The sequence below is a fragment of the Liolophura sinensis genome, chromosome 6, assembly GCF_032854445.1.
Source record: "Liolophura sinensis isolate JHLJ2023 chromosome 6, CUHK_Ljap_v2, whole genome shotgun sequence".
Taxonomy (NCBI): Eukaryota; Metazoa; Mollusca; class Polyplacophora; order Chitonida; family Chitonidae; genus Liolophura; species Liolophura sinensis.
Genome location: NC_088300.1, coordinates 76,372,182 through 76,400,142, shown reverse-complemented (window position 1 = coordinate 76,400,142; position 27,961 = coordinate 76,372,182). Strand labels below are relative to the sequence as shown.

The 27,961-nt window shown below is 40.5% G+C and overlaps 1 protein-coding gene across 9 annotated transcripts; it reads left to right on the top strand.

Moving 5' to 3' along the window:
- The first annotated feature begins 1 nt into the window (after window position 1).
- LOC135469306 (uncharacterized) lies at window positions 2-27,752 on the top strand. Of its 9 annotated transcripts, XR_010444307.1 has the most exons (8): window positions 2-111; window positions 9,301-9,466; window positions 10,139-10,951; window positions 22,898-23,284; window positions 24,236-24,693; window positions 25,247-25,720; window positions 26,160-26,265; window positions 26,473-27,752. XR_010444307.1 is itself a non-coding variant. In XM_064747926.1 (5 exons), exons 1-5 carry the CDS (start codon window positions 88-90, stop codon window positions 24,667-24,669), a joined length of 1,824 nt encoding a protein of 607 aa, XP_064603996.1. In that variant the 5' UTR covers window positions 2-87; the 3' UTR covers window positions 24,670-26,089. The 9 variants fall into 9 exon arrangements, 2 of the variants coding, with proteins under 2 accessions (XP_064603996.1, XP_064603997.1); XR_010444306.1 differs by having other exon boundaries at window positions 24,236-25,720; XR_010444308.1 differs by lacking the exon at window positions 2-111 and adding an exon at window positions 7,745-7,798 and having other exon boundaries at window positions 24,236-25,720.
- The last annotated feature ends 209 nt before the right edge of the window (window positions 27,753-27,961 follow it).

The following is a 27,961-nucleotide window of genomic DNA, read 5'->3' as shown; positions in this document are numbered from 1 at the left end:
GTCACACACTCAGTTATACTGTGGATTTTCCCTCTTGTGAATTGGCCTCTGAGCATTTATGCCTGTGTGGTATATATTGTGGAATATATGCGTGGGTTTGGACTTGACACCGTAAGTACTTTAGTATTTGTATAGATACTGCTATCCTTTCTTGTTAAACTTAAGTACTTTAGTATTTGTATAAGTCTTATTATCTGTTTTTGTTAAAGCTAATAAATTGTTGTAAAATAAAATCTGCTGGTTTTGGTTACTTTTTTGTGCGGCTAAACTGTCGTGTATTTCGAACAAGCCATCTCTTTATAATACAGACAGTTTGAGTCGTAACATGTGTCGCGCCAAAACGGACCAATGGGTGGGTTGGATTTTCCCCGCTCGGATTTCGTTGACATCCGCGTGGCCTCTTCCCATGAACGAGCAACGAGTGAGCGAAACGTCGGCTTGTAAAGTTGGGTTGAGCAGCTCCCTCGCCCCAAAACTGACCAATTGGTGACAACGCGTTGATGGCGCGTGAATTTCGTTCACGTCCGCGCAGGTGGGATAAATTGAGGTATGAGGTAGCGGAGAAGTGGCAAGCTACTACGGCTATAATGCGGCAACGTGAGACCAAGACGCTGCCATTATGAAATGATCCGCTTCTGTCGAGCCTGCCGAGAAGAAAGTGTGTATGCCATCTCCCAGCGAGACCGTGACCAAACTTCAACTCGCCCCGTGGCTGTGGGTGGGGGTGCGTGTTGCCCGAAATCCTACAGTCGCAGCGCAAAGCGTACGCTCCAGGCCTAAACAAACAACGCCCGCTCTCGGCCAACCAGACCTCCCTACCCTAATTGCTGCAGGACCGAGAGCTGACCGTCAGCATCGTGGATGAAACCCGTACCCGTTACCTGAAAGAGGGAGCCGTGCTTATCAATTTCATGCGCCTTGCCCGCAAAGCACCACTACCTGGGGAGGCGGGGAAGGAAGTGAAGCAGCAACTGGGTCAGCTTTGGACCAGACCCTTATCAAAAAGGCCAACCCAGCCAGCCTGCCCAAGCACTCTGTTCGTCCGGGACAAGCCCGCAGACGAGTAAGTGCTTTATTGCTCCACCATTCGCCACTTTCATGTCATACCTGTTTAGCTGTTATTTGACATGGAACTCATTCACGGACTATGAATTTGAACTTTGATATGGAATTCATGCCTGGAATATTCATTGTCTGCCCGGCATCATTGAAAACTGATGACCACTTCTCTCTTGTGTGTTACCGGCTTTATTTCTTATTTGTATAATTTCTTACAAACCCTTGTCTTCGGGAGTTAGTGTTAAACGTTGTTGTGGAAATGGATCTTGCGATTATCAACTTGGAACGCCCTTTACGGACTACGAATGGTATAGGAATGTCGGACTTGACGCTTATATTTATATATAGTACTATTACCCATTACCATGACATTGTTACACTAAATTTTGATTGTATGGTGTGAGGTATCCAGTACTAACTCTCCTTGTGTTGTGGTCAGCTTGGGGACTAGTGTGACTGTGATGCAAATGCCTCAAGTGGTTTATGAGGGGTAACAGCATGCATCTCTTTACCTGGCCCTTATAGTCAGTGATATGCCGCACCCATCGGTATCCTCAGTTGGACGGGTTGGTGGACTGATCCAGCGCTGACCAGGTTCTTGCATGCAGGGTGTGGTCAGAGTGCTCGTGGTCTTGTCTTGAGTAAAGGCGTGGTTGGAAGACCTGGCGGTATTGCACTGGGGAACCGGTTGATTCTGAGGTGGGTTGTATGTATATTTTGTTTTGGACTGACTTCAGCAGTTCCAATTGTACTGATATAGGAGTACTGTACAATATTGTTGAACACAGGCATTATGTAGCGGCTTGTATTCCCGTGTATAAATGGAGCAGTGTTAAAGTTATAAAGAGTTTAGAATATAGTAACATATTCACTGTGTATTCCAGTGCATGTAGTAAGTAGCTGTATTTTACCGCTGTGTACGTGTAGTAGTTGGTGACATATATCCACCGTGTAGTTTAGCCTATGTAAGCTATAAAATAGCGGTAAAGGTGTAGTGGTCGCAATTAGCCACAGTACAGTGTAATGTAAGTGACAAATTAAATATACGTCTTGTTTTCAATGATCCTTGCACAGATCCGTAGGGCCGGTGTGTCCGTCTGATTACAGTTTTGAGATACCGAATGGCCGGTGTGTCCATCTGATCACAGTTCTGAGATCCCATATGACCAGTGTGTCCGGCTGATTACAGTTCTGAGATATCGTATGACCGGTGTGTCAGTCTGATCACAGCTCTGAGATCCCGTATGGCCGGTGTGTCTGTCCGGTGGCCGGAGGTACGGCGTGGTATGTCAGTGTGTCTGTCGGATTACAGCCTGAAGTGAGCCAAACGGTTTTGACAGGTGGTGCGGCATCACAAGCCCGGACGTGACGAGGTCCATCTTAACAGCCCAACTGTGGTGATCCAGTCCTTATGGAACTGTGTACAGTCGACTGTGTATCAAGGACTGTAGCTGTGAATGTGATATGTGATATGTCATGTGTATAGTGTGGCCACGTGTAGTGTGTTGGTTGACTTTGGGAATTGTGTTGTCTACTTATTAAAGGTTGTCGTCCTGAAGCATTGTTTGTTGTTGTGGCCTTTACGCTCAGACAGGCATACAGTAATCATTCTGTGTTTGAAGGGACGTTACCAGAGTGCGAGTTTTGAACATATACCATTGCCAAAACTTTCACATGTGTGATTCATTGACCCAAGTCACCTCAACGAGACATTTCCCACGGTGACCGGACAAAATACTCACTTGACTGTTGGAGTTCACATGCAATAAAAAGAAAAAAATGTGACGTTGAATCCTCCGGTCTTTTTGTTAATGTGTAGGTTAATACTCACCTACACCGCCTGTGTTATTTAGCTATGGGTAGTCAACCATAAGTGATTTGATTGATGGCTGTATTGCTCGGTCGGTGACGGCACTGGAATGACGGTGTCTTTTTGTGTCTTTCTAGTCTGAATAACCTGCGCACCACGCTCAGGGCGCACCACGCCCAGGTGGAAAGAATGGGTGGACGCTGTCACTGACCTTCGAGGCTACACGGGTCTACTCCGTAGTGTGTTTGCGGATGGCATCGTCAGTCAGGGACGTCTGCAGGTCGTGCGAGCTTACACCGAAGACGTCTACCGACACGTCAAGGATCCCCGTCCAATTCAGCAGTATTATTTAGAATTTGTTCTCCCCAATTTAATGTGCGAGGATCGACCCTCCAACCAGGCGCCACTACTCTATAGACGCTCAGTGCCAAATGCATGTCCACTGGTGTAAACGACAGGTGGTGTATGTTCACGATACACTGGCGTGTTTGTTTTGTTTTTTGTATTTTGAGCAAGGAGACGAGATCCTTTCCCAGCTCCAGCCAGCTTGATCGGTTGTCACAGCAGGGGCTCATCTCTTAAAAAAATCTGAAGTTCACTCACTCTGGTCCGCGCATTCCGCCAAACCTCACCTACTATACCCTCCCTCACACACACACACACACAAACACACACACAGGGACGACACCGGAATATGCCTCTCACCGGCCACCAGCCACCTCGCCAGCAGCAACGGGGCGGTGGTGGCGGCGGAGGAAACTGGGTCAGAGCACGCTCGCTGGCAATAACTCAGACCCTGTCAATGCCCCTCTCCATACATTGCAATACGAGCCCTACACTCCAGCGGCTTATAGCGGCGTCCACCCCTTGCTGAAAGCAGCCCGGCAACAAGGACTCAAAGTGAGCCAGGCCCGCGTGTGGGCTTGGCTGGCCCAACAGGACACGTACACGCTGCACCACCCCGCTCGACGGCGCTACCCTCGTAACCGGGTTGTGGTTGCGGGTGTAGACATTCAGTGGCAGGCGAAAATGGTCGCCATGGGAGCGTTTGCCAAAGAGAACAACGACAACCCTTACCTACTTACCTGCATCAATGTCCTCTCCAAGTACGCTTGGGTGGTCCAACTGCGCACCAAAACCGGTGCTCGTCTGTTCGAGGCGTTTCAATGCATTTTCAACAAGGGGCGTCGACCGTTGTACCTGCAAACGGATGAAGACAAAGAGTTTCTGAACAGGCCGTTCCATGCATTTTAAAGGACAACGGGGTCTTCTTCTATCACACGTTTAACGAAACCAAATCGGCCTTGATAGAACGGTTTAACGGTACCTGAACGCCTTACTGCGGCTACAATCGCACGTATCATCGGAGTATACGGCGGGCCCCCAATTGAAATCACCACGCAGAGCCAGAAAGAAGTGTGTCAAGCCACGTCCAAACGATCTGTGTACCGTGACCGCGCCGGCGATCTCGTGCGTATAAGTTAAGTGAAAGGGAATTTCGAAAATTCGTACCTCACGACTTGGAGCAGGGAAATGTTCACACTGGATGACTTGAACGGGGAACGGTTGCTAGGGACGTTTTACGAGACCGAACTGCTACCGGTGACGGTCGCGGCAGACAAGTTTAATCAAATTTTAAAGACGGAAAGTCGCCAAGGAAAACTGTGCTATTGGGTGAGGTGGGTCGGCTATCCACCAGGCTTCATTTCTTGGGCGCCGGTCACGGACGTCAAAGGTGTTTAACCCTGAGGGTGACGTGGGCATTTGTCACGTAGAAAGTCCGTGTTTGTGAAACCTCTGATGGAGCACGCTCAAGCCCTCATTCATCCACCTCCGCAATTCGTCGACTGGTGTTACAAGGAGTGGCAGCCGTGGTACGCCACGTTACCAACGTTCGGTTTGCAGAAGTTGTGCCAAGCCGTCAGCATTCGACCCAAGGGAGCGGACGTTAGTCGTCGTGGACGATATGATCGCCGAAGCGGACGAACGCGTGACACACCTCTTTATCAAAGGCAGCCACCACCGCAATATCAGCGTCGTGTACGTTGTGCAGAATTTGAACAAACAAAACCAAAGATCATCGTACCATCAGTCTGAACGCGCACTATTTGGTGTTGTTTAAAAACCCACGAGACGCGTCTCAAATTACCATATGATGGCTCCGGGGCGGATGCAGTTCGAGGATGCCACCGTCGAACCTCACAGGTACTTGCTGCTGGATTTCAAGCAAGCCACACCCGACCTGCAACGACTTTGCACCCAAATCTTCCCTGGAGAGATTCACCACGCCTATCTGCCCAAGTCATTGGTCGAGCCGAGGCTCTTAGACACGCTCACGTAGCCACCACTCGACTCCCCATACCCCGTGCCCAGTACCGTCAATGCCCTCAACACGCTTGACCAAGAGATGGCATCTCTTGGACGATGAGAAAATACAGCAGTAACACCACACTCTTCAACGATACTGTGCGTTTCAATATCAATACCAAACCTGTCAGTCCAGCCCGCCGCCGAGTGCGTCTGTGGGTGCGGGAAAAGATGGACACACCACCCCATACAACCACCCCATACAACCCTCCACAACACCTCGGTCTTTGCCCGCCCGGGTTTTACAAACGGCTGCAGCTCACGGCCCAAGTGGGTCGGTAGACATGCTAGGGCGCCTGCACTGCGACATGTTTCTGCAACGTCATCACCTGCTTAAAAACGTGAGCGTTCACATCCGCCTCACCCCGTCAAAGGACGCGTTTGCCTTGATGTCCAGTGAGGAGGATCCCAACTACAAGACCCGCTTGGAGTAGGTGTTGCTCTTTGTGCGCAAAGTGAAAGTGACCAGCAGTGTTCAACTGGAGCATTTCAAAGCGTTGTCTGGGACCGATTTCTCCGTGCCCAAAGGCCACGCCCTCATTTGACGGGAGCTACGATAAAAACCCGTTCCATTTCTAGCACTTCTTCACAAACTTTGTCGCCTTGCATGTCGGTGGACGTCAAATTCCTGCGCCTGACACTCGACTTTGAGACCGGGAATTTCGTCAGAACGTACATGAACATCTTCATCAACTTTAAGACGAGAGGAAAGCCATCCTCCAAACCACGTTCGCCCAAGGTGTGACTTACCTTTGGATGTCCAATCCCACGACCGATAAAACGTCTCCTGACACGCTTCACATGTGTAAACTCGCTCTTTTTTTCTGTGCATCTGCTGGTGCCGGACCAAGTGCGTCCGTTGGGAACAGGTAGCGCACGTCAACCTCAGTGTGTTGCGTTCGCTCATGCCTGAGCCAGTTGTCCCGTCTGAAAACTCACCCCTCTGCGAAGAGTCTCCTCCTACCCCTCCTCCGTCAGACGCTTTGTGTGCTTGGCGTTGATGTCGCACTAAATTATCACGGCGACTAAATTGGCGGTGGCATTGTGCACTTGTGTGGGCCATGATTGGGATTGGGACCGATCCACTACTGTGATGGGGTGCTCCCTGCCTACTGTCGTCAGCGAACGGGTAAATCGGAGAAAATCCCAAGGGTTTAGCTGCAACGGCACGATCCCCCCCCCCCACGCCACGCCCGCCTCCTGTCTCCCAACCTTCTATTTACCCCGTCAACGCGGACGTCAACGAAATTGGCGCGCCATACGTTTGTTGATCACCTCCCATTGGAGGACGCAACGCTGACGTCTATGAATTCCGAGCGGGAAAAAATCCAACTCATCCATTGGTCCGTTTTGGCGCGACACAGCTCAACACTCAAATTTACACGCCGACCAGAAAGTATACTATACCATACTATGCTATACCATACACATCGCGGACTTTCCTACCCTCTCCCCAAATAGACACGTTCGTCCCATTCTATACTACTGTCGTCATACGACTGAAAAATTGTTAAGTACGACGTTAAATCCGAAGCATATATACATGTACATTCTTCACCGTAGTTCAGTGTAGGTGATTGCCACACCATTTCCCCACACTATCAAATAGTGTAAGTTTCCCGCGTACAGTACATTTTAGTGTACGCTGTTGCCTACACCACTTATCGCTACAAAGTTATGTGGGATTGCCGCCTACACTAATTTTAGGCAGTGGCTTTTATCTTTTTTTAACTGATATGAGGTACCCTATATTAGAAAAAATCTAATTAGAACAACAATTGCTACCGTTGACCTGGGTTAAAAATTAACAACTAATGTCTGTCAAAATGACATATCCTCTCTCTAGTTTTACTTCACATTACAGTAGCAGCTAAAGGGTATATTTCACAGTACCGGCATGTGTTTCATGGTACAAAGAGCTTATCAGTTTAAATCAGGAAAATCAGTATAAACCATATATGGTTTATGCTAATTTTCCTGGTTTAAACTTAAACATTTTTTTTTAAATAATTTTATTTTTTAGAAAATATTTTCTTAAAGAGGAAAGTGTATTTTTCTTTACAAAGGAAACTATTCTTTATACAAAAGTATCTTTATCGTATTAATATTATTTAACAGGGAGGAAATACTTTCAGCCAGGTGAAAGCCTTCAAGAGAAATTTATGGTTTTTGGTATTTATATCCACTGTTGTTTTTAAGTTGTATACGTTAATACGGTAGCACAATATTTTATTTAATAATTGAGATTAGTAATTTACACAGCATGCTGTTGTAGAGTTCAATACTGTTACAGTTTAGTACAGTAATATAACTTGAATACATGGATGACCGGGACAAAGGCGTAAACACAAACAGTGCGCATGTCATTGGATGTGATCCACAAGCCATGGTGCTAACACTGTTTTGGGGAAAGTCCAAAATTTGGCTGAGAATAGGGACCAAGCCGTGGTTATCTTTCTTTGTGGAGCTCTTTAATATTGAGGTAAAAATAGTACTTAAGCGACGCCATTAATATTTATGTAGCAGGACTTTGCATTAATTACAAAGGCTGTTCAAATTCAGGTAATTTTACCACAATTTCTCCGTAAGATCTGAATATGTCTTTCTTAGACAACGTGTTGAAATATCGGGAACTTGAATTGTAGCGATTTTGGTGGGATTTGGTGGAAATTTGTTCACCAAACGTGCGTCAGTGTTGGGTGAGAGCAGAGTACGCCTTTCCGATTCAATTTCAAGCGGTACTACCCTACAATACATGTATCCGTCTACAGTAGATGGCTGATGCCAGATCGTAGAAAATCGCCACAGGCTCTTTCGGGTGCTCATAGGTCCTTTCTCTGTTGTACGTGATGAAACATGACACGTACACTCATCTTAGCAGATGATGAAATTCAATAATTGTGCTACGAGAAGATTGGGGGAATTTTAAAGTTGAGGTGGCTGTAACGTGGCAGCGTGACGTCAGTTCATTGTACAACCACCTTTTCACAATGAGACATGAACATTGACAAACAAAAAGATCAAGCAAATTTTTACAACTGCAGAAGATTGAACTAAGAGCCCCTTTAAGTTGTATACGTTAATAAGAGTTCCTGTGGTTGTGGCATGGTGAAAAGATACAGCTAAAGCACTAGCCCTCGGACACTTCCACTTCCCTGATCATCCTTAAAATTGTTCATGGAGGTGTACCCAGCCTTATATAAAAAAGGAGGTTAGCTTAGTGGAGAATTCTGTTTTGTTTATTGTGACAAATGAAAAAGAAATTAACACGGAGAGAGATAAAAAAAATCTCCATAAAAAATAGCAGAGTACATATATAGAGGGTAGGTGGTGTTTGGTTATGTTCTTGTATTAAACCTAAAACCCAGCTTGACGCCAGTTTCCCATGAAAACTGCACTTTTACCACTTCAACAAGGCTACAAATGATGCAACATGTCACCAACACAAATGTATCAGATGTGAACTACTAGCCCAAAAATTGCTCCACCATTGTGCTTAAAACTTAGTACTTCAGTTTGCGAAGTGTTAAGCAGTGTAAGGTACATAAGTGCAAAAGTCAGGTGTCATTGCCTAAATATGGCATGTAGTTGCGGCCATAGTGGGTGTAGCGTGTGAAAATGTATATTTGAATTTTTGCGGTTGTCATGGATCGTTTTTGGTTGGGCAAGACTCAGAACAGGCTATTGGATTATGGGAACCACTCGGTTGACATGGATTAATGCTAGGGAAGATTTAATGCACGTGTGAAGATGGGGTAAATGTGGCTTAACGTCGATCGTACACATTAGAAGCAGTTAATAATCCCTGTAACTCTCTCATCACTTAATGTTGGTGGATACAGAGAGTTACATTTTGCAACCAGTGGATGCCAGAATGGGTTGGTTTCATTTTAATGTAGGGCGTTGATCTTCAAGACTGGCATGCTGCTAAGGAATAATGGTGGGGCCGCAGGAATTGTAGCGCACATAGATCTATTGAGGTCTGTTCAAGTGATTATGGACTTACTATTGGTCAGTCTGCATAATTTTTAAATTGTCAATAAGTTTGTTCTTTTTATTTTCAGGTGTTAAAGGAGACTGGCAAGATGGGTGTATCACTGGAAAGAGTACAGAATAAATTTGCTTGTATAATTGGAGAATTGTGTAATGAGCCATTTGTATTATCCCAATTTGCTGTATGGCTTGATATGCGCCTTGCAGAGTACAAAGCTAAAGGATCCATATGTTTGGGTAAGGAGACTTGGTGTCTTAATTTGCATCCAAAAACAGACTTTTGAGAAAATGATTGTCTTGAGTTATGCAAGGGTATATTTTCTGGATATGCAGTAGTGAAAAAATAAATGCCATGTTTTCTTGAGCAGATTATACACTATCAAGATTTGTATGGTTTATTTGTGGTCAAACACAACTTGCATGTAAGCAACATGCTGTATATTTATTTATGAAAAATAAATAGCAATATGTAACAAAATCATCACCATATTTTACCCTGATGTCTTTCAGTGTCAGATCAAAAATTTTTGCAATACTTATTTAAAGAAAATTTTCAAGTTTTTGTTGTACTAATATAGGGTGAATTTCTGTGCTATAAGCTTGACTCTTTGGTATGAGCTCGACCCGTAGTCCTTGTACTGTTACTTCTAGAAAGTTGTGAAACCAGGAGATGTTGTAATAGACACCTTTCGCCTTCTTTAGTACATGTATTTGGATTTTTCACAAGAAGGTATCCTCTGGACACTTGTAAAAATGCTACATGGATTTGTATTGCTCTACATATACACCATCGCTTATTATTTTTGTTGTATTGTTTTTCATTTCTACATGCTTTGCTGGTGCTGCTTTAAAAAGTAATGGCAAATGTTCATCTCTTTTGATTATAATCTTATACTTTTGTGTGTTTAGAATGCTGTGGGGACATTCCCAATCCCTCATGGTTGAAAGGCTTGCCCCTGCAGGAGACCCACGATCTGCAGACTGAAAGTAGCTGGCCTCCCACAGATGACACAGGACAGGCCTTTAGAGGTCCTAGTGGATCAGCACATACTTCTTCCAGGAGGATTCCGAGCAAACATCAAAATCAGACATTCCGTTCATCAAACCAACAATCCAGTGACATTTCCCATCATCGACTGGACAGCCATGTGTCAATGTCCCACCATTCCTCACCAGCTCAATCATTACCCTCATCTCCCATTACAAACAGACCCCTGCCGGTTGATAGCTTGCAGACTGATATGGGATTGCCTTCAGATATTGTTGTGAAACAGGAAGTGTTTGATGACAGCTCTGCAGAACCTGTTGTCCCAGTAAGCATGCATACCCACGAAGAAATCCAGTCAGAATTGCGAAAAAGAACTTCTGATTCTATTTCTGATGTATCATCATCTAGAAAAGTGCAAAAAGTCTTTCATAGTTCATCAGACGTTGCTCCCATCAATGAATCCCTCAGCTCAATAATTTCCTTCAACCAGGAGGGGGCTAAACTTGATTCTCAGGGCAGTGTGGACAGTGTGGTGGGTGTGAGTGTAGAACAGTATAACCAGAGCATGGATGATGATGACATAGAGATCCTGGAGGAGTCTTTCATGCAGCAGGGTGCAGGTACAGACTTGGCTGTAGGAATAGCCAACAGCAGTGATTCAGACACATCAAGGTTTTCCCAGGGAGACAGCTTGTACTTAGGAGAGAGCAGTCAGCAAGGCAACAACAGCACTGGTAAGTGTTATTCTGTCTCTGTTTTCAAAGGGATAATTGAGTGTTGAGTGCAAACCAGGATTGGTACATATTTTTCATTTAATCAAAACAAATGATGATTTATCAAGTTTTGGCCAACTCTGATAACACAACATATCAATTTCTCACTAATTAGCATATTTCAGTCGTGCGTGTAAAGTAATTCACTCTTTAACCTTTATAGAGCAAATAAGAAGTAACAAATTGGTAATTGTAATAACCTACATCTGCTTTTGAACTTCAGTGGTTTTGATGATATCCTAGAAAAATTAGAGGGCAATCCCAGAACTAAACCAGGTACATGTACCTCAGATACCTTATAATGAGCTTGAACCCTCACCATGTGGACCAACTTGTTTTATATGAACAATGTTCCCCAGTCAGTGTAACTTTACACCAAAAACTTGTTGGCACAATACATGATATTGGTATATCAATGTAAACTGTAGTTGTACCAAGTCTGTATACACAAGGTTGTGAACAAATTCAAAGCTCAAAATGTTGAAGTATGTATTGTGGTAAAAATTATCTGTTTCATTTCATAAGTTAATAGAAATAGAATACAACCTAGTACACCAGTCCTGCTTCTGGTAAAGAGAAATTTTTTATTTTAAGTTTCTTAAACTCCACATTTTTTTCACTAGCCATAATAATAATAAAAAAAAATCTCTGGACCTTTTTTCATTGTAAGTTTCTTGAAATCCACATGTTTTTTCAATAGCCATAATAATTTTTAAAAACCTATTGACCTAGAACCTATTTTTGCTGACGGTTTTAGGTTCCATCTAACAAAGAACTAACACAGGCTACATTTCCTGTTGGAAGTGGTTAGTTGAGCAGATATTCAGATATATGTATTAAGTGTGTTACATACAGAAAGCATATCTTACCACAATGTACATGTAACTGTCATAATAGTTTTTGCAAGAACTGGCGAAAATCTGTTTCATAAAAGCTTTTTAAATTGTATGTCAGCACATGTTTGAGATCATCAGCTGAATATTTTAAGTATGTTAAAAGTATCTAGAGTGAAAAAAAAATCATTATCTGCAAATGTCAAAAACAGGCCAGGTTTGCTGAAAGAACTTGCACAGTATGTGATCAGTTTTATATAAACTTTAATAGGATGTTTTTATACGTGTGTACCTTCTGCTTGTGACCTCATTTTTGTATTCTGATGTTTGATATTGTTTAAAGTCTTCAACATCATTATATTTTAATGAGTGTATGCTTGGTTCAAAGATGTCAGAAGAAAAATTTACATCAGCAGTATATACATATGTCTTTGTGTTCTCAAACTGCAGGAGTGAAGACCATTGTCTTGTAATTAGTTGAACCTGGCATTGTAGTAATTCACCAACACTCAGTTATCTCTTTGTTATTGCTATTGTTTATTCCCTTTGTAATGTACTTGTATAACAAGCTGATTTGGGTGTTAATTGAACACATACAGTAAAGAGGTAGACCATAATGTTTTGTGCTCTTTGGTATTCTGATTCTTCTAGTTTCTTGTTCATGTTTCAATCCTGTGTTTTGTGTACTTTGACAACATCTACATGTCAAGTCAGTAAGAAGTGTCAAATGGCAAAAACTTCATTTTGATAAAAGGTTGATCCAAAAGTGTTGCTACATGGTCAAGATTGTAGAAGAATTCTGGTACCAGGAACATTGAGTTATAATAAGGGTTGAGGTATACATACATAGAATGTATAATGTATAATAACTTCAACTTCAAGCATACCCGTATCAGTAATCTTCGTTGTTGTCTCTCGACCACCATTGTCAGTCATTCTGAGCATGTTCATACAAGTAAACAGTAAATGTCCTAGCTCTGCTTGGTTAGTTGTTGAGAAAAATTCTTTACATGCAGCATTTTACTGGTTTTAAGATGAATGACAACAGTAGGTGAGACACTTCACAATAGCACATGGAATCTATGTAAGAAACAAAATATTTACATAAATACTATATTTTATCGTCCAGAAAGTTAATATATCTGGCCATGTCATAATTTATTAGATCTCATGCGAATCACTACCTGAACGTACAAAATGTAACATATTCCCATCATACATAAACATGTCAAAGCTCAGGGGGCTTGTCACATTAATAACATTTGTAGAAAACTAGAGCACATATACTGTTAATTAGCTTTGAACACTGTGTTTGGTAAATATATTTGCCATGGTAAATTCACCATTCTTCAACATTGACTTGTGATGATCATTATGGACACAGTCATGTGAATTGTGACAGCTTTGCAGAGTGTGCAGTTTGTTGAACAAATATATTTATTTATTTATTTATTAGATTGGTGTTTTACACCGTACATATAAATATTTTACTTATATGACGGCAGCCAGCATTATGGTGGGAGGAAACCGGACAGATCCAGGGAGAATCCACGACCATCCTCAGTTGAACAAATATAATGTCATAACATGTACCCATTCCTAGCTTTTTTGCAGACAACATTTTTTAAAAGTGGTCCCAGGGAATAATGCATGTACGTGTATGTGGAGGAGTATTATTCCACAGGTGGGAAATGATCAGTTCTCACCTGTTTTTACCTGTAGTTAAATATAATCCAGTTGTCCTGTAGGCCATTTGCGCGTGAATGTGCTTTAATTGTTGCTGTGCTCACATACCAAGTAAAGGTACATACATGTATATTAGCAGCTTCTTGGACTGGCTTTATATAAACTGAGCTGTATACTATATTCAGTCTGAAATTTGTGTCATAATAGAAGTGAAATGGTAAAATAATTTAGCAAAGCTATAGTTACACAATGTGGCTTGAAGAGTGGCAGATCTAAATTACGTGAAATGACGTACGTACATTTGCTGTCATGAGGCTGTTGATGAATAATTGAGGCGTATTTCAGCATGCCTTAGTTCACTCCTCCAACATTGATGTACTTCTGATATATTTCCCAGGTTGAAATTCTCATCCTCGCTCAAGAATTGAGTTAAGGAGGTTTATTGTTCACTTGTTATGTTGGTAATATTATCTTCAGCGAGAATAAACTTAGAATCTGTATTAGACATACATTTCAATGTATATACACTGTATCTCAGATGTAAATGTTTGTGGACTTATTTTATCGGTGAAAGTCTTTAGGTAGATGTTTATGAGGGAAATGCTTGGTAGGCATTTCTTCCCTGTCTTTATGCACATGGTAGTAGATCTGTAATATATACATGCATCTCTAAGAGCAAGTGGTTTTCATTAACTTTAGTAAATATCTACATGTAGGCTGTGATTCAGATTTTGCAAATTCGTGGCCTTCAGCAAGGGATATGATACACATACCTGCTCTAACTCAAAAAGGCAGGATTGTGAAGTACATGGAATGTCACTGTGTACATGAGTTGTGTACAGTTTTCACTACCATGCATGTACATATATGCGCATAATCATTATTATAAATCCTTAAGGCTTCCTCTCTGGCTGTATGTGGGAAGGTCTGTCAGCAACTTGCAGATGGTCGTGGGTTTCCTCCGGGCTCTTCTCGGTTTCCTCCGATCATAATGCTGGCCGCCGTCGTATAAGTGAAATATTCTTGAGTACATATGTAAAACACTAGTCAAATAAATGAAATAAATAAATCCTTCAACCTGTGTAAGATAGCTCAAGAACAGGCTCTGTTCATCATTGTGACAGCACCATAACCCATTGTCCCATATTGGGTGGATTAGGATGCAAATTCTGGTCTCAGATAGGTGAAGTACAGGTTTGGCTACATACAGTAGCTGGTATCAACTACTTCAGTTGGTACCTTACATGAAGATTTAGTGAGACCTTCACATTGCACTATCTGTTGTTTCCCTACATTTTCGTAATTATGGCACTTTATTGGCTGTAATGTGTTCTGACATTTACATGTATGTGATCAAAAAATGACATACCAGATTTCATACCCATGTCTGCGAGTCCCCCAGCCAGGGACTTGAAATGAACGGGTCTCACCTCCTTGCAAAAAGGTTGCGGAAATACAGTGCAGCCAATACACGCATGACCGCTTCAGTTTATCACGTTGGCGTTGGTGATTGAAGTCAACCACTCATCACTACACATGCAAGTAGTTCTTATCAAAAAATTTCAGTATTTGTACCAGAAAAACACAGAATTGAAGTTTTTACCCCAATTTTCAGTTTTTAACTGAATTTTACCAGCGAATAGCGGGGGCTAAAATCGACGTGTATAAATTCCTGCATTGCTATTGTATTCAAATGTAATAATTCCCACCCCCACCCCTGAAAAGATTGCTTTTTCTGTTGAACAGAGGGCCAGGTTTGTACATATCTTGAAAAATATGTAGTAGAGAACTTGTTAAGGAGGATAATGAAATGCACAGGTTAGTCTGAGTATGTTAGTCCTCAGATCAAGTTCAAAAAAAAGTCTGATCCATGCCAAAGTTTTGCATGTTTCTTTTATTCTGATTGGTCATTGGTTCATGTGCAATAACTGCTCTAAATATTGTCAGACTTTTGTAAAATTGTGTCTGAAGGTTCATTTTATATAAACCCCAGATTAAGATTGAAAACCAGCCAGATGCATGCATAAGTTTTTGCATTTTAACACTTTCTTTGACGTTTATTTCACCATGATATCACTGAAATATTGCTTGGGTGGTGTTAAGCCATAATCATTCATTTGATTTGAATTGGTTTGTGTTCATGCAGTCACTACTTGAACCTTCATTATTGTCAGGTTTTGATTGTACATGCTGTTTTACCTTGTGGAACCTCAGACCAAGGTTGTGCTTAAATCAGTTCAATTATTTTGTTGGTTATGATTGGTTTTCTGCTTTCTGTGAATTGACTATTCCAAAAATTTGAAGGAAAAAAAAGGTTTTTGTGCGGGCTCATATTGTGGAACTGATTGGTAATTGATTTCCATGCATAACAGCTGAATGATGTTGTCCGATTTTGCTAAAATCTTGTGTGGCCTCTCAAATCAAGTTTGAACAACAGTTTTATCCAGACAAAGGTTTTGGGGTTTTTTTTGTAATTTTTTGATATCTGATAACTAATTGGAGGTGAATCATAAAAGTCACAGGTTGCATAGAGTATGTAAGACACTTGTGGTTGGTGCATATTTTTCGTGATAGCTTAATATCTGTCTATCTGCATATCATTTTGAGTCTGTGAGTCAGCTAAGTTTTCTGTAATCTGCAAATGGATCTATCTTGAAAACAATCAGAGGAGAAAGCGACAGGTTGCATCAAGTGTGTGAACTTCTTGTGGTTGGTGCATATCTTTTGGTCTATCAAACATATACAATTTAAAATTACTCTCACCATGATATGCTGTCTAATTATCAAAAGTATAATAATAATTGAGGGGCATTTATACATGTAGTCACAATCTTTGATTGTGACTCATTTTGTTTGAATGAAATTAGGGTACCATTAGTTACATTTTCATATGACAAAATTAACAGGCCAAATCCAAACATTAGGTCCTGCTTCTGTTAATTAATAGTGCGACGACAGCCTGTGGAAGTGAAAAGAACAGCCATTGGCCATCCTGTGCATGGGGAATATGTGAGAACATCTTCAGGTCTGCATCTCCCAGAGTCAACCCAAAGGAACACAAACCATGCTGTGTGTATGTTCCAGAGATGGATATGTACAACTTACCACTTAACCGAGATGCTGAAAATTGAAAGTCTCCCGGCCGAACGCCTGGATGAATATCTTGATGTGTTTTTCTCCACTGTTCAGAAGAAACTTGGTGGAGAGTATTCCCCTAAATCACTGAAGGCCCTTCGTGAGGGATTTGAGAGACACCTGAAAGCCTGTGGATATCCATTCTCCATTACCCATGACCGGCTGTTTTTGAAGAGCCAATTAGCTTACAAGAGAAGAATGGAAGATTTGCAGATTAAAAAGAATATTAAAGACACTAACATTTAGTTCTTTCTGTGAAAACAGGGCTATCAGCTTCAACATTCATTTTATTTATACTTACAATGGTAAATCATTATTATGTTTAGTTTAATGGTGTTTCTCTTGACATGTGCCTGACAACCCCACTCCCCCAACCCCCATTTCTCCAACTGTATCGTGTGCTTTAATCTAGTCATGCTGTATTATTCCCAGAGTTTTCACAATCTGCATGTGCAAGTATCCATGTCCATAAGCTTCATCTGTGATCATTATAAAATTACAGGGACGAACATATGGTTTAATGGAGTATTATTCATTATTTTGGGAAAGGGCTATACAATGGGACTGGCATTATATATACTTCATGTTTTATATATGAAGATAGAATATCAACCATCTAATAGCAGATGGTTGCTTCAAAGTAGATGGTTGTTTTTTCACAGGCCCCAGAGCGTTCCTATATTTCCTATATTTTCCAGAACCTTTTGTATTCTACATTTGCTGAAATATTCCTATATTTTTACCAAAACAAGCTCAAAATTTGCTGTTGCTGTCAACCTATTTGCTGAGTTTTGACTTCTCTGTACAAAGTCCATGTGGACTACATAAGAGGTTATTTCATACCCATGACATAAATCGGACAGATTATAGCAAATGAAAGCAATACTTCCACTATAATAGTACTTTACTTATCTAATCTTCATGTAACAGTTTCTTACAGTCGGAAATAGAACATTTAAAGAGTATTTTCATTAATGCATGTTATTATGCTTGGCAATAAATTGTAACCCAAATTCAAATTACAAATTAGACAGTTCCTGTCTTAGTATTCAATGTTGAGGTAAATTTTAAGGAATGTATCTCATATGTACATGTAGGACGCACAATGACATGAGGGAGATACTCCATAGGTGTGTGTTAATTACTGAAAATGTTAATCAATGTTAAGGGGCATTTACATTTTAAGGGTGTTATTTGAAAAAGTACCTCAAGCACTGGTACACAGGTGGCGGAATACTGGAATCACTCTATTCGTTTTTTTTTCCATGCATCTCCTCCCAGACTATTGCACTGAGTGTTGAAACTTACTACACGTCTTGCCTATCATCTGAACTTGTGCATGCTTATGTTTAATGGCAGTCAGGTTACTTATTTTCATAAATACCCCCATTTAGAACTTTGCCTAGTGGTGTTTTTCCACGTTTTCAGATTTTGTCAGCACTGAACCTATTTCCATGAAACTTTGCTCCCCTTTGCCTCATCATCTAAACTTGTGCATGCTTAAAGTGTCGGTGTCCAGATTTAGCTACATGTCCTAATTATACAGATCATAACCTGTTTAATCAGTATTTTACGGAGAGGGCCACAAAGAAACGTAATTAAAACCACCAAAACGATAGATTTACTACCCTAGCCAAACTCAACCTGGCCGCCCGGTAAAGCTCAGCAGGTGACATCATAGATGGTCAACCCAAGCCTAGTTGGCCTAAATAATGTGGGAATTCATATCAGATTGATTTCATTTTCGAGATGGATTCTAGCAGCACATACTTTCTTAAATTCAATTCAGTTTTTATCCAAAAAATGAGTGCTAGTATATGTACCAGAAAAACAGAATTGAGTTGTTTTGTTTTTTTTTTACCCGGATTTTCAGTTTTGAACAGAATTTTACCACCGAATACCGGGGTCTAAAGTCGACCTGTATGAATCCCTGAGTATTACTCAGCATGAATGTTAAGAATCCAGTTGGTATCTAAAAAAAGCTCTTTATGTATTGATGAAGTTTTGAATTCATGTTTCTTCTACAGACAAGCTCTAGTGCACATCCAAATTTGGTATTTTTATTTATGTTTATTGCATATTTCATAATACTTTGCTGTTACGCCATTATAATCTTAGGGACCATAAGTCTTGAGGGTTGACTTGGTCGTGATTCATCAAACAGTCAGTCAACATGATGAACATGAATGTAATGCTTTATTTTGATATTTTGATACATGACTGAATGTTTCTGTTCATCTCTCAGCTAAGTGCCATCGACAGACTCACTTTTGTATTTTTTTTTCTAGACGTAAGGCCTAGTGAGGTATCTGGACGAAACAAGGATCTGTTTTCATGTCCTGGCCAACCCAGTGCTAACCTGCTCACGCAGAGAAAGACAGCTAGCTCTGTTAGACTGTTTCAAAGATGGTTGCTGTTAAATGCTGATGAAGAACGACCAGTCAAGACATTATCACCTAGAGATCTGGATGCCTACCTGGTCAGATTTCTCTCTACCTGTCAAAAGGTTGATGGTGGAGAGTACTCAGCCAAGTCACTGAAAGGACTTCGAGAAAGCATCGAGCGTCACCTCAAAGATTCAGGCTACCCCTTCTCAATAATTTCCTCACCAGAATTTTATAACAGCCAACAGGTCTATAAAACCAGGTTCCAATTCTTACGCCTGCACAAAGGAACTAATATCTAGCCCTGAAACAATAGAGCTAAACTATCTGGCTGCTGGTACAGTGCTAAAGGAGTTTTATCTGACTAATTTATTTCACCAAAGTAACATTTTACACGTATAAAAGATGCAGTGCTAGTCTTGGGTTTGACTCATAATATTTTTCCAACAATTTAGAAATAGACAGTTCAAATTTATTTTTATGCACAGTCACTCATGCTGGCACATCACCAAATGTTTGAACTTGTGTGATAACATCACAGAAGCCACCTGCATGTATATTCATGACCCCTGTGAGACTGTCCATCCATGGCAAAATAAAGATTGTGACAATACATGAACGTGTGCATGACCCAAGCTGAAAACGTTTATCATAATAGTGAAAAGTCGCATATTGAATCCAGGTCCCAACATAATGTGTACTTTGAACAATTATTTTTTGAACATTTAGGTTTGTAATGAAGTTGGAACATTGCTGCTTTAGAAACAATTGCAGGTGTATTGTCCATGATTTATCTGTACAGTGTGGTCATAGTGCAAAAAACTCCTGTTAAGCTCACTGACAGCATCTTGCCGTGTACAATTACTATCGGTAATAGGGTTTGATGGTTTATACATGTACATGCATCTGATGCATCTGTCATCAGTTTTGTGGGAAGTTTGGAAAAAAGAAAGTCTGCAATGGTCTTTCATTTATGGTGCATCATACTAGTATATATCCACAAGGATAGGACCAACATCAACATGTTTTATGTATCCGTCATATTCTGTCTTCATGCATTTTGCTATACAGTAATGTCAACTGCATGTACAATATGAATAAATTTTATCAACCAATAAATATTGAGGGGCTATCAAGTTGTCTTTCCACCTGCAAATATCCTAAGTGTTAGCTGTGAAGTGGAATCTTTAGTGAGTTTATGGTTCAGTATTATAGTCACTTGGTTCACTTCTTTTCTCCCTTTAATAGTGTTCATGTTGGTGGGAAAGCAAGAAAATGATCGTTCAAGGAGTGTTTCCTTTAACACCAAATCCCCAGGCTGGGGGACAGCTCAAGAGGCACCCTTGTCCACAGCTATTATGACCAGGGCAGCTCTGAAAGTCTTCAGCAGATGGATGATATGTGAACGTAATGATACCCGATCAATAGAAGACATACAACCAAAAGAACTGGATGGGATTTTGGCAAATTTCTTTACCAGCGTGCTGGCAAAAGATGGTAGAGACTACAGTGCAAAATCTTTGAAGGCCTTCAGAGAGGGCTTGAGAAGACATCTGGAAAATTGTGGTTATCGCCTTTCTATTACGACTAGCAAAGAATTTACCTTATGTCAGCTAGCTTACAAACAGAAGTACCAAAACTTGCTTCAAACAGGTATCAAGAAAAAAGAGCTACCAAAGATGTAAAACTGAGCAACATGTTGAATGCCCAACAACAAGTTTATGTGAAAAAGTATGTTGTTTGGTTTTTTCGTCTAGTCCAACAAAGTGTTTGCCTGTGAAAGCATTGGAATAATTGACTAATCAATTAAGAAAATAATAAATAAAAAAAACAGGCCATCTTGGCGCAAAATATTTCAGACGAGAAAGAAACTGAAGTGAAACTTGGTTGGTAATATTTTTCTTTTTTAAATTCTAAGTATTGTAGGATCAATGTGGAACAGCTTTAGGATGTAGTTGAAGAGCTATGTAGTGGGAACGAATCGCTTCTTTCTTTTGGTAGCCTGCTGTTGTTCCACAGTGACATGCACCATCATTTTGATTTCCCATGCAAGGCATATATGTCAGCAGATTTGGAAAGTATTCTTTTTCTTTCAAAGGCTATTATTAAATGCAAGATATAATGGCAAGCATGATATAATTTTCATCAGAATGTTCAAGTGTGTCTGGAAACCACAAATGGTGTGATAAGGACATGCAGAATGGTCTGTGTAAACAGTATGATATTTGTCTTCAGATGAAAGAAGATGACATGCCGAGAATGAGACACCTGATTGTTACTGTGATAGTTTACCATCCTCTCAGATTTATACATATACTTCCATGGATGTCTTGTCACAATGCTTCATGTAGCACAACAACTATAGGAGGGTGGTAAATTTTCACGCTTTAGCGCATGAAACATCCAAAATATGTCAGGATATACCATATTTTGTCTGTTACTGTTTTTTTTCTATGTATCCTGTGTATGTTGTAGTTTTAATAGCCAGTAAGTTTAGGCCTAATATATTGGCTAATGTCCATGTCTTTATGTAGCAGTCATTTGTCACATTATTAGCATCATACATATAGTGACATGGTTCAATTCTTTTTTCCTGTAGCGGGCTTGTGGATCAGAAGGCAAAGAAAACCTTCCACAGGCAGTGCTTCCTCTGGTGCCTGCTTTCTGGGGGCTGGACAAGAGGTGCCTCTGTCCACTGTGAAAATGACCATCACAGCTCTGAAGGTTTTCCACAGATGGATGGTGAATGAGTTCAATGACAACCGCCCAATACAGCAGATACAGCCACAGGAACTGGATCCAATTTTGGCCAAGTTTTTTAGCTCTGTCCTCACACAGGACCAGAGGGAGTATAGTGCCAAATCCCTGAAGGCTTTCAGAGAAGGGCTAGAGAGACATCTGAAGAAAGCTGGCTACCCATTTTCAATAACCACATGCAGAGAGTTCAGTCTTAGTCAACAGGCCTACAAAATAAAATTCAACTTCCTTCGAAACCAAAAAGTTGACATGAAGAATGCAGATCCTCCAGTAACAATCAGTAAAAGCTGAGACGCATGCAGCCGTCTTGCCTTGATACACCAGAAATTATCACAATAATAGCTTTCTGCAACAGTTAGTGTCTCCATTAGACTTTGTGATGCCAGTGTCTATGACAAGATCCTGATTATTGTACTCCTGTTTACAGATTTCAGCCATAGTACTTACAGCCAATTTATACTTTCATCTTCGTTTGAGTGTGTTCAAATTGTGGAAATGAATCCACGTATGTTTATACACACCAGTGTAGGTTCTACTCGAATACCTATGTACATGTACATGTATGTGTATTGTTAGCAAGAAAGGCTGTAGTTTGCAGCTTCCTGTTTAACAGGAGTTCATTTATGTTGTCATAGTGGCTAAACTTACATTAAATTGAGCTTAGTGTCTTTCTGGTCATGTCCTTGCGCCAGGACTGGTTTGCATGCGGCAGCCATCACTTTGTGCTTTTTGGGAGGTTTTGGAACTTTCAAGTACATATCGTTCTATTTCTCACTGTGCAGTTTCAGATTGTGAAGAAACACGTGTGTTCGCACATTATTATACAGTTAACCCTTACGCTAAGGAGTTATGGTTCAAAATGTAAGGATAATATGTTGCATTAATAATGTTCAAGTCGTACCCCTGTATAATGACCAATCAGATTTTACCCGAGGGTCTTCAAATATAAACCTTTCCATTCTTTATACACACTTTTTGGAGGCATATTCTGTCCAATGACTATACGTATATGCATTTTCTAGCCGGTGACTCGTGTTGTCTGTCATGAGTGTTCGGGAACTGTGATGTTGGTCTGTGTTCTATAGAAATTTTCTCTTTCTTTTCCTTTATAGTTGACAATCCTATTCACTGGCCTAGGCTTTCTACGGGCCCAGGTTTCGCTCTATCCAGTTATCAGTCTACCAGAAGAAGAGCTTGGAACGCAAAACCAATCAAACCCTTTTCGACCATAAGAAAAACCTGCTGTGCTGTGTCGATCTTCCATCAGTGGCTGCGAGAGCATTCCAACGACTCCCGATCTGTAGAGGAAATACCGCCTAGAGAATTGAATGATTACCTTGTTGCGTTTTTAACCACTGTCAAAAAGAAAAATGGCTTCCCATATTTTGCCAAGTCTTTGAAATGTGTTCGTGACAGCATCGACCGGCACCTTAAAGATCAAAATTATCCCTGCTCTATAACAACTTCATTGGAGTTTTCAACCAGCCAAATCGCCTATCGTAAGCAATACCACTACCTCCGTAAGCTTCAGCAAGGTCGAGAGAAATCTAAACCCACCTAGAGCATGTTCCAGTAATGCAGTTGCGCTCGATTATTTGTGCGTGATGGTTTTAATGGCTCTTGTTTCTAGACGAACAATCAGAGGACATGTTTAAGTGAACAGCTGATGAAAAGGTGCATAGTGGGCTGTTGGCCTATTCATGTTCTGATACTGTAAGACACTCGCCATTTGGCTCCATGAAGCATATATGTTATCTCAGTTTTTCTTGTATTAGAGGTACACGTTTTGTATTTATATGATAATTATTTTCAAGGCATTTTAAGGTATTAAGGAATTGTCGAAGTGCCAAAGAGGTGTGTATCAATATTGTGTTGAATATATACACGTCTTCCAATGTGTACTGCAGTAATAATCATTATACAGTGAATCTATTTACAATTTTGCAGTCTCCAGTAGCAGAAGATTTGTTGAGCAAAATTATCACATGCAGGTAAATTTATGATGGTGCACGTACCATTGTTTGGTCTTTGCTTTCTAGAGACCAACGTACCAATGGAACAGCACATAACGAAAACCTCGTTGCATACTATTAGTGATCAATTTGAGATGGTAATTCAGCTTAGACCAAGTAACGCGTTATTTATCTTACACATCAGTCTTGTGCTTTGTTCACTGTGCCGTTCATTTAAGTGGTCAGTAAAGCTGGAATTTGTTGAACGTTTGTTCTGGGTCATTTCGGTATTTCTCATAATCATTACAAAGCAGGGCTAAATTTGTGTTTGGAAATTCCCTGCGTTGTTTGCTGTTCTGACTTGACGTATAATGCATGTTAACATGTATATGAGTAGGTGCGGATTCAACACGAGCTCAAACTACTGTTTTCCATGAGTACACCGCATACTGCATTTGGACATCCACAATAGAAGACTTTCTGTTTGTCTTTTGTCAGTAGTTGGCAGTATGGGCCCTAACCAAGACGTGAACTCGTACCTTGCTGAAGCAACTAGAGAAACATGTGTACGGCCGAGCGCCCGTGGCACAAGCAGGAAGGCTGTATCGGCTGTGACGGCCTTCTGCGGCTGGCTGCAAAAAACCTCTGGCGATCTAAGAAGTATCGAGACTATACCCGCCAATGAACTGGACTCCTACCTGTGTACATACTTCTCTACCATCAAAAAGAAAGATGGTTCGCCATACCTGCCGAGCTCGTTAGAATCGCTCCGGGATGGAATCAACCGCCATCTCAAGGAACATGGATACCCATTTTCAATATCCATGTCGGTTGAGTTCACAAGAAGTCAGTTGGCTTATCGACAACATATCCACCGCCTTCATGATTTGAAACGGCAACAGCAGTCAGCAGCGCGTGAATTGTTTACTTAGTCATAAATAAGTATCCAAATACAGGTTCGTTGTTCAGAGTGTGTATTGAGATATTCACTGTGTGATAAGCGTTCATGTATAGAGAATGCTGATGTTCTGAATACGATCATTAGTACTGTCGTGCGTCTGGTAAACGTGGATCGTCATTGTAAAAACCTAAACTGGAGAGGAAACCATCTGAAGTGTATTTCTGATTAGTGCTTTGGGTATTTTGTTGGTAAGGGTCTGGATCACAATATAATGTTATTTTGTATTGTGTCCCGTCGAAAAAATGTTTTTTTGTATTTCATTTTGTCCAGCAGTATATACAGCAGTGTATTGTTGGGCTGTAGAATTTGAAGTTCGCTTTCCGGTTAAGATGGACACGGATCGTATGGATGTTTTACATGTACGGTATCCATGCCTGAATAAAAGTTGATACTGTCCATTTCCGTCGTGACTTGTGTTTGCGTGTATATTGACGCAAGATTTGGGATATGTAGACCCATAATAAAGTTCCAATAACCATTTTGTAGTTTTATTTATCAGTTTAGGAAGCCAACTTTTCACAAATTTTCCGTTTTTATTTCATTTATAGCGAAAATATCATGGAATGCTACGTGGAGAAGACCCTGGAATTTCCAAGCCGTCAAGCCTGGGTCGACTATAAGCAAAACTGTCTCAGCTGTGTCGGTTTTCAACAAGTGGCTGGCTAAGACTTCAAATGATTTTAGGACTGTTGAAACCATACCTCCATCAGAATTAGACGCTCTCCTGGTGACTTTTTTCTTAACAATTAAGAAGAAAAATGGGACTCCTTATTACCCGAAATCATTGAAAGCATTGCGTGAGGGCATTGACCGACATCTGAAAGAAAAGGGCTATCAGTACATGATAACAACCTCTCCGCTATTCAGACAAAGTCAAGTGACATACAGGAAACAGTTCCAGTATTTACGCTATCTGCAGCTGCAGGGAAGAGGAAACCAGGAACAAGCCTTGGCACCCTCTGCCTCAGCCACTTGATCTTATTGCCGATTGAGATCTTTGAACAAACCAATTTACTGGACTGGTGTGTACATGTGTATACAAAATGCCTAGCTATGTATATACAGAATACATAGCAATGCATATGTTATTTTTGAAAATCTTTAAATACCCGAACGGCGTGGTATATATACGTGATAAAGTCTTGACTATAAACACCATTCAAATATAAGTATAAGATGTAATTGGTTATTGCTCTTAAGTACAATGCAGATAGGAAGTTTGTCTTTAGTTAAATCCAAATAACCTGTCGAAAGAGTTTCATAGTCCCCTAAGACCCTCCTGGTCATATGGCCATCTTCATATAAATGTACCATTTAAGATGTATAGACATACCGTTTTTGAGTAGATCGGACGGGAAATTCATGTTTAATGTATTTTTTCTAAAAAGTTTTGCACTTTTTATTTTGTTGAATTAGTTGCATTGTTAATTATATGGCGTTGAATTTCTTATCCCAAATCAGATAGCATGGCACTATATTGCCTATCTGACGAAGAGCAATGTGTAGTAAGAGTGAACCAAGACTCTCCATATGATGTTGTGATGTTCAAAAGAACTATACCACCAGTGTAAGTCTCTTGTGCATTCTTTAGAGCATTCTGTACCTCTTACATATACATAGTTAGATTTTGAAATATTGTGTCGCTGCTACATTTCACCCAGTCTCCAGAATTTTCGTTTATAAATTTGAAACGCTGAAATATAGCTGTCTCAGTGTATTGTTTAATGAAATCACGACTTCATATAGTGAACAGAATTGTTTGTATATTTTCCAGGTACATCTTTCCCAGGCAGGATTCATAACAACACATGTCCTATCTGTGCGAAAACTTTTTCTCGTGCCTATCATCTTAAGCGACATATGGCAAGTCACTCTAGTTCGGCATATGCTTTCGCCTGTTCTGTATGCCAAAAGAGGTTTAATCGTCGGGACAGTCTTCTCCGGCACGTCAAAAAGTGTAACCCAAGCCCTGTCGGCGAAACATTTTTTAATAACTGCTGATGTGCCCACGTATTCAGCCAATCAGTAATGCGTGGGGCCATTTTGGTCGAACTCGTATGCAGACATTTTGCCCAAAATCTATACATTATGATGTCATATCCTGACTCGCATGCAGATTGCAGATTTACGTACTTACATACGAACGAAATTCCCTGAATATGATCGCTTCATAAAGTACGTGGACCGTTTGTTCGTCAACATGAACACTTGGTTGTTATCAAATGTGTATCTCCATACAAACTCGCCTTAAAACGAGCATATTCAGTGTTCACTGATGCTGTTGGTGTATGCTTTTAACTGATGGTGCAGGCGATGTCACTGTTTGAAAACAAAACAGCAAATATTTAAGATGTCTTACATATTGCTGGCGAAAAGGGAAAGTATATATGTGGAAAAGGACATGTCATTTGTTAAGAACTGACAAATTTGCTTTTTGATAACTAACGTGCATAGTATAATGATAATATATGGGGTGTGATACAGCGTGATTAATGTGTGTTAGTCTGCGCGGTGGTGTACTCTTATGTTTATACAAACGAATAGTTTGATTAATTTTGAAATTATGGTACATTTGAATATGTGTGTTTTTGTTTGTTTGTTTCATTCTTTCATACATTTTAAGCAGAGTTATATAATAAAATTTGCGATTAGAGAAATTCAGTTTCACAGATGCTTTAAAAATTTGGAGGAGATTTTTTTTCACCGGTGAGTAGCACCATGTTAAATGTGCTAAAGAATGCAAGAAGAGGCCTACTTCACTGGTACGATGGCAGTCACGTTTATGAGTGCATGGAGGGAATTGTGCAAGGTCTGGAGCAACTTGCTGTCCCTGATAAAGCCGCAGCGAATTGCCCCCCTTGAGGTCACTCTCCCATTTAAATGATACGGTTTTTATGAGCAAGCTGTGGTTATGTAGGACCTCTGAAAATGGCTAATGTCGAGTTTGAAAGTTAAAGTGGCGTGAAGTGATTGGAGACCAACCTTCAAGGCAGATTTTGATTTTGTAAAGTGATTTGCTTGGAAAGAATAAATGTTAAATATTTTTAAGCCTTTCGGAGGAAATTTAAACTAATGAAATTGCTATATAGCGAAAAACAGACAGCGTCTACAAAAGTATGTATATTCTGTTTAAAACAGATATGACCTATCTTAACACCTCTCGCCATTTCTACGACTCCCAGTATCTGATGTCATGTTTTTTTCTTGTTTTTTTTTTTTTTTTTACATTCTGTTGCCCAGAAAATAACAGCAACTGTCTTGAC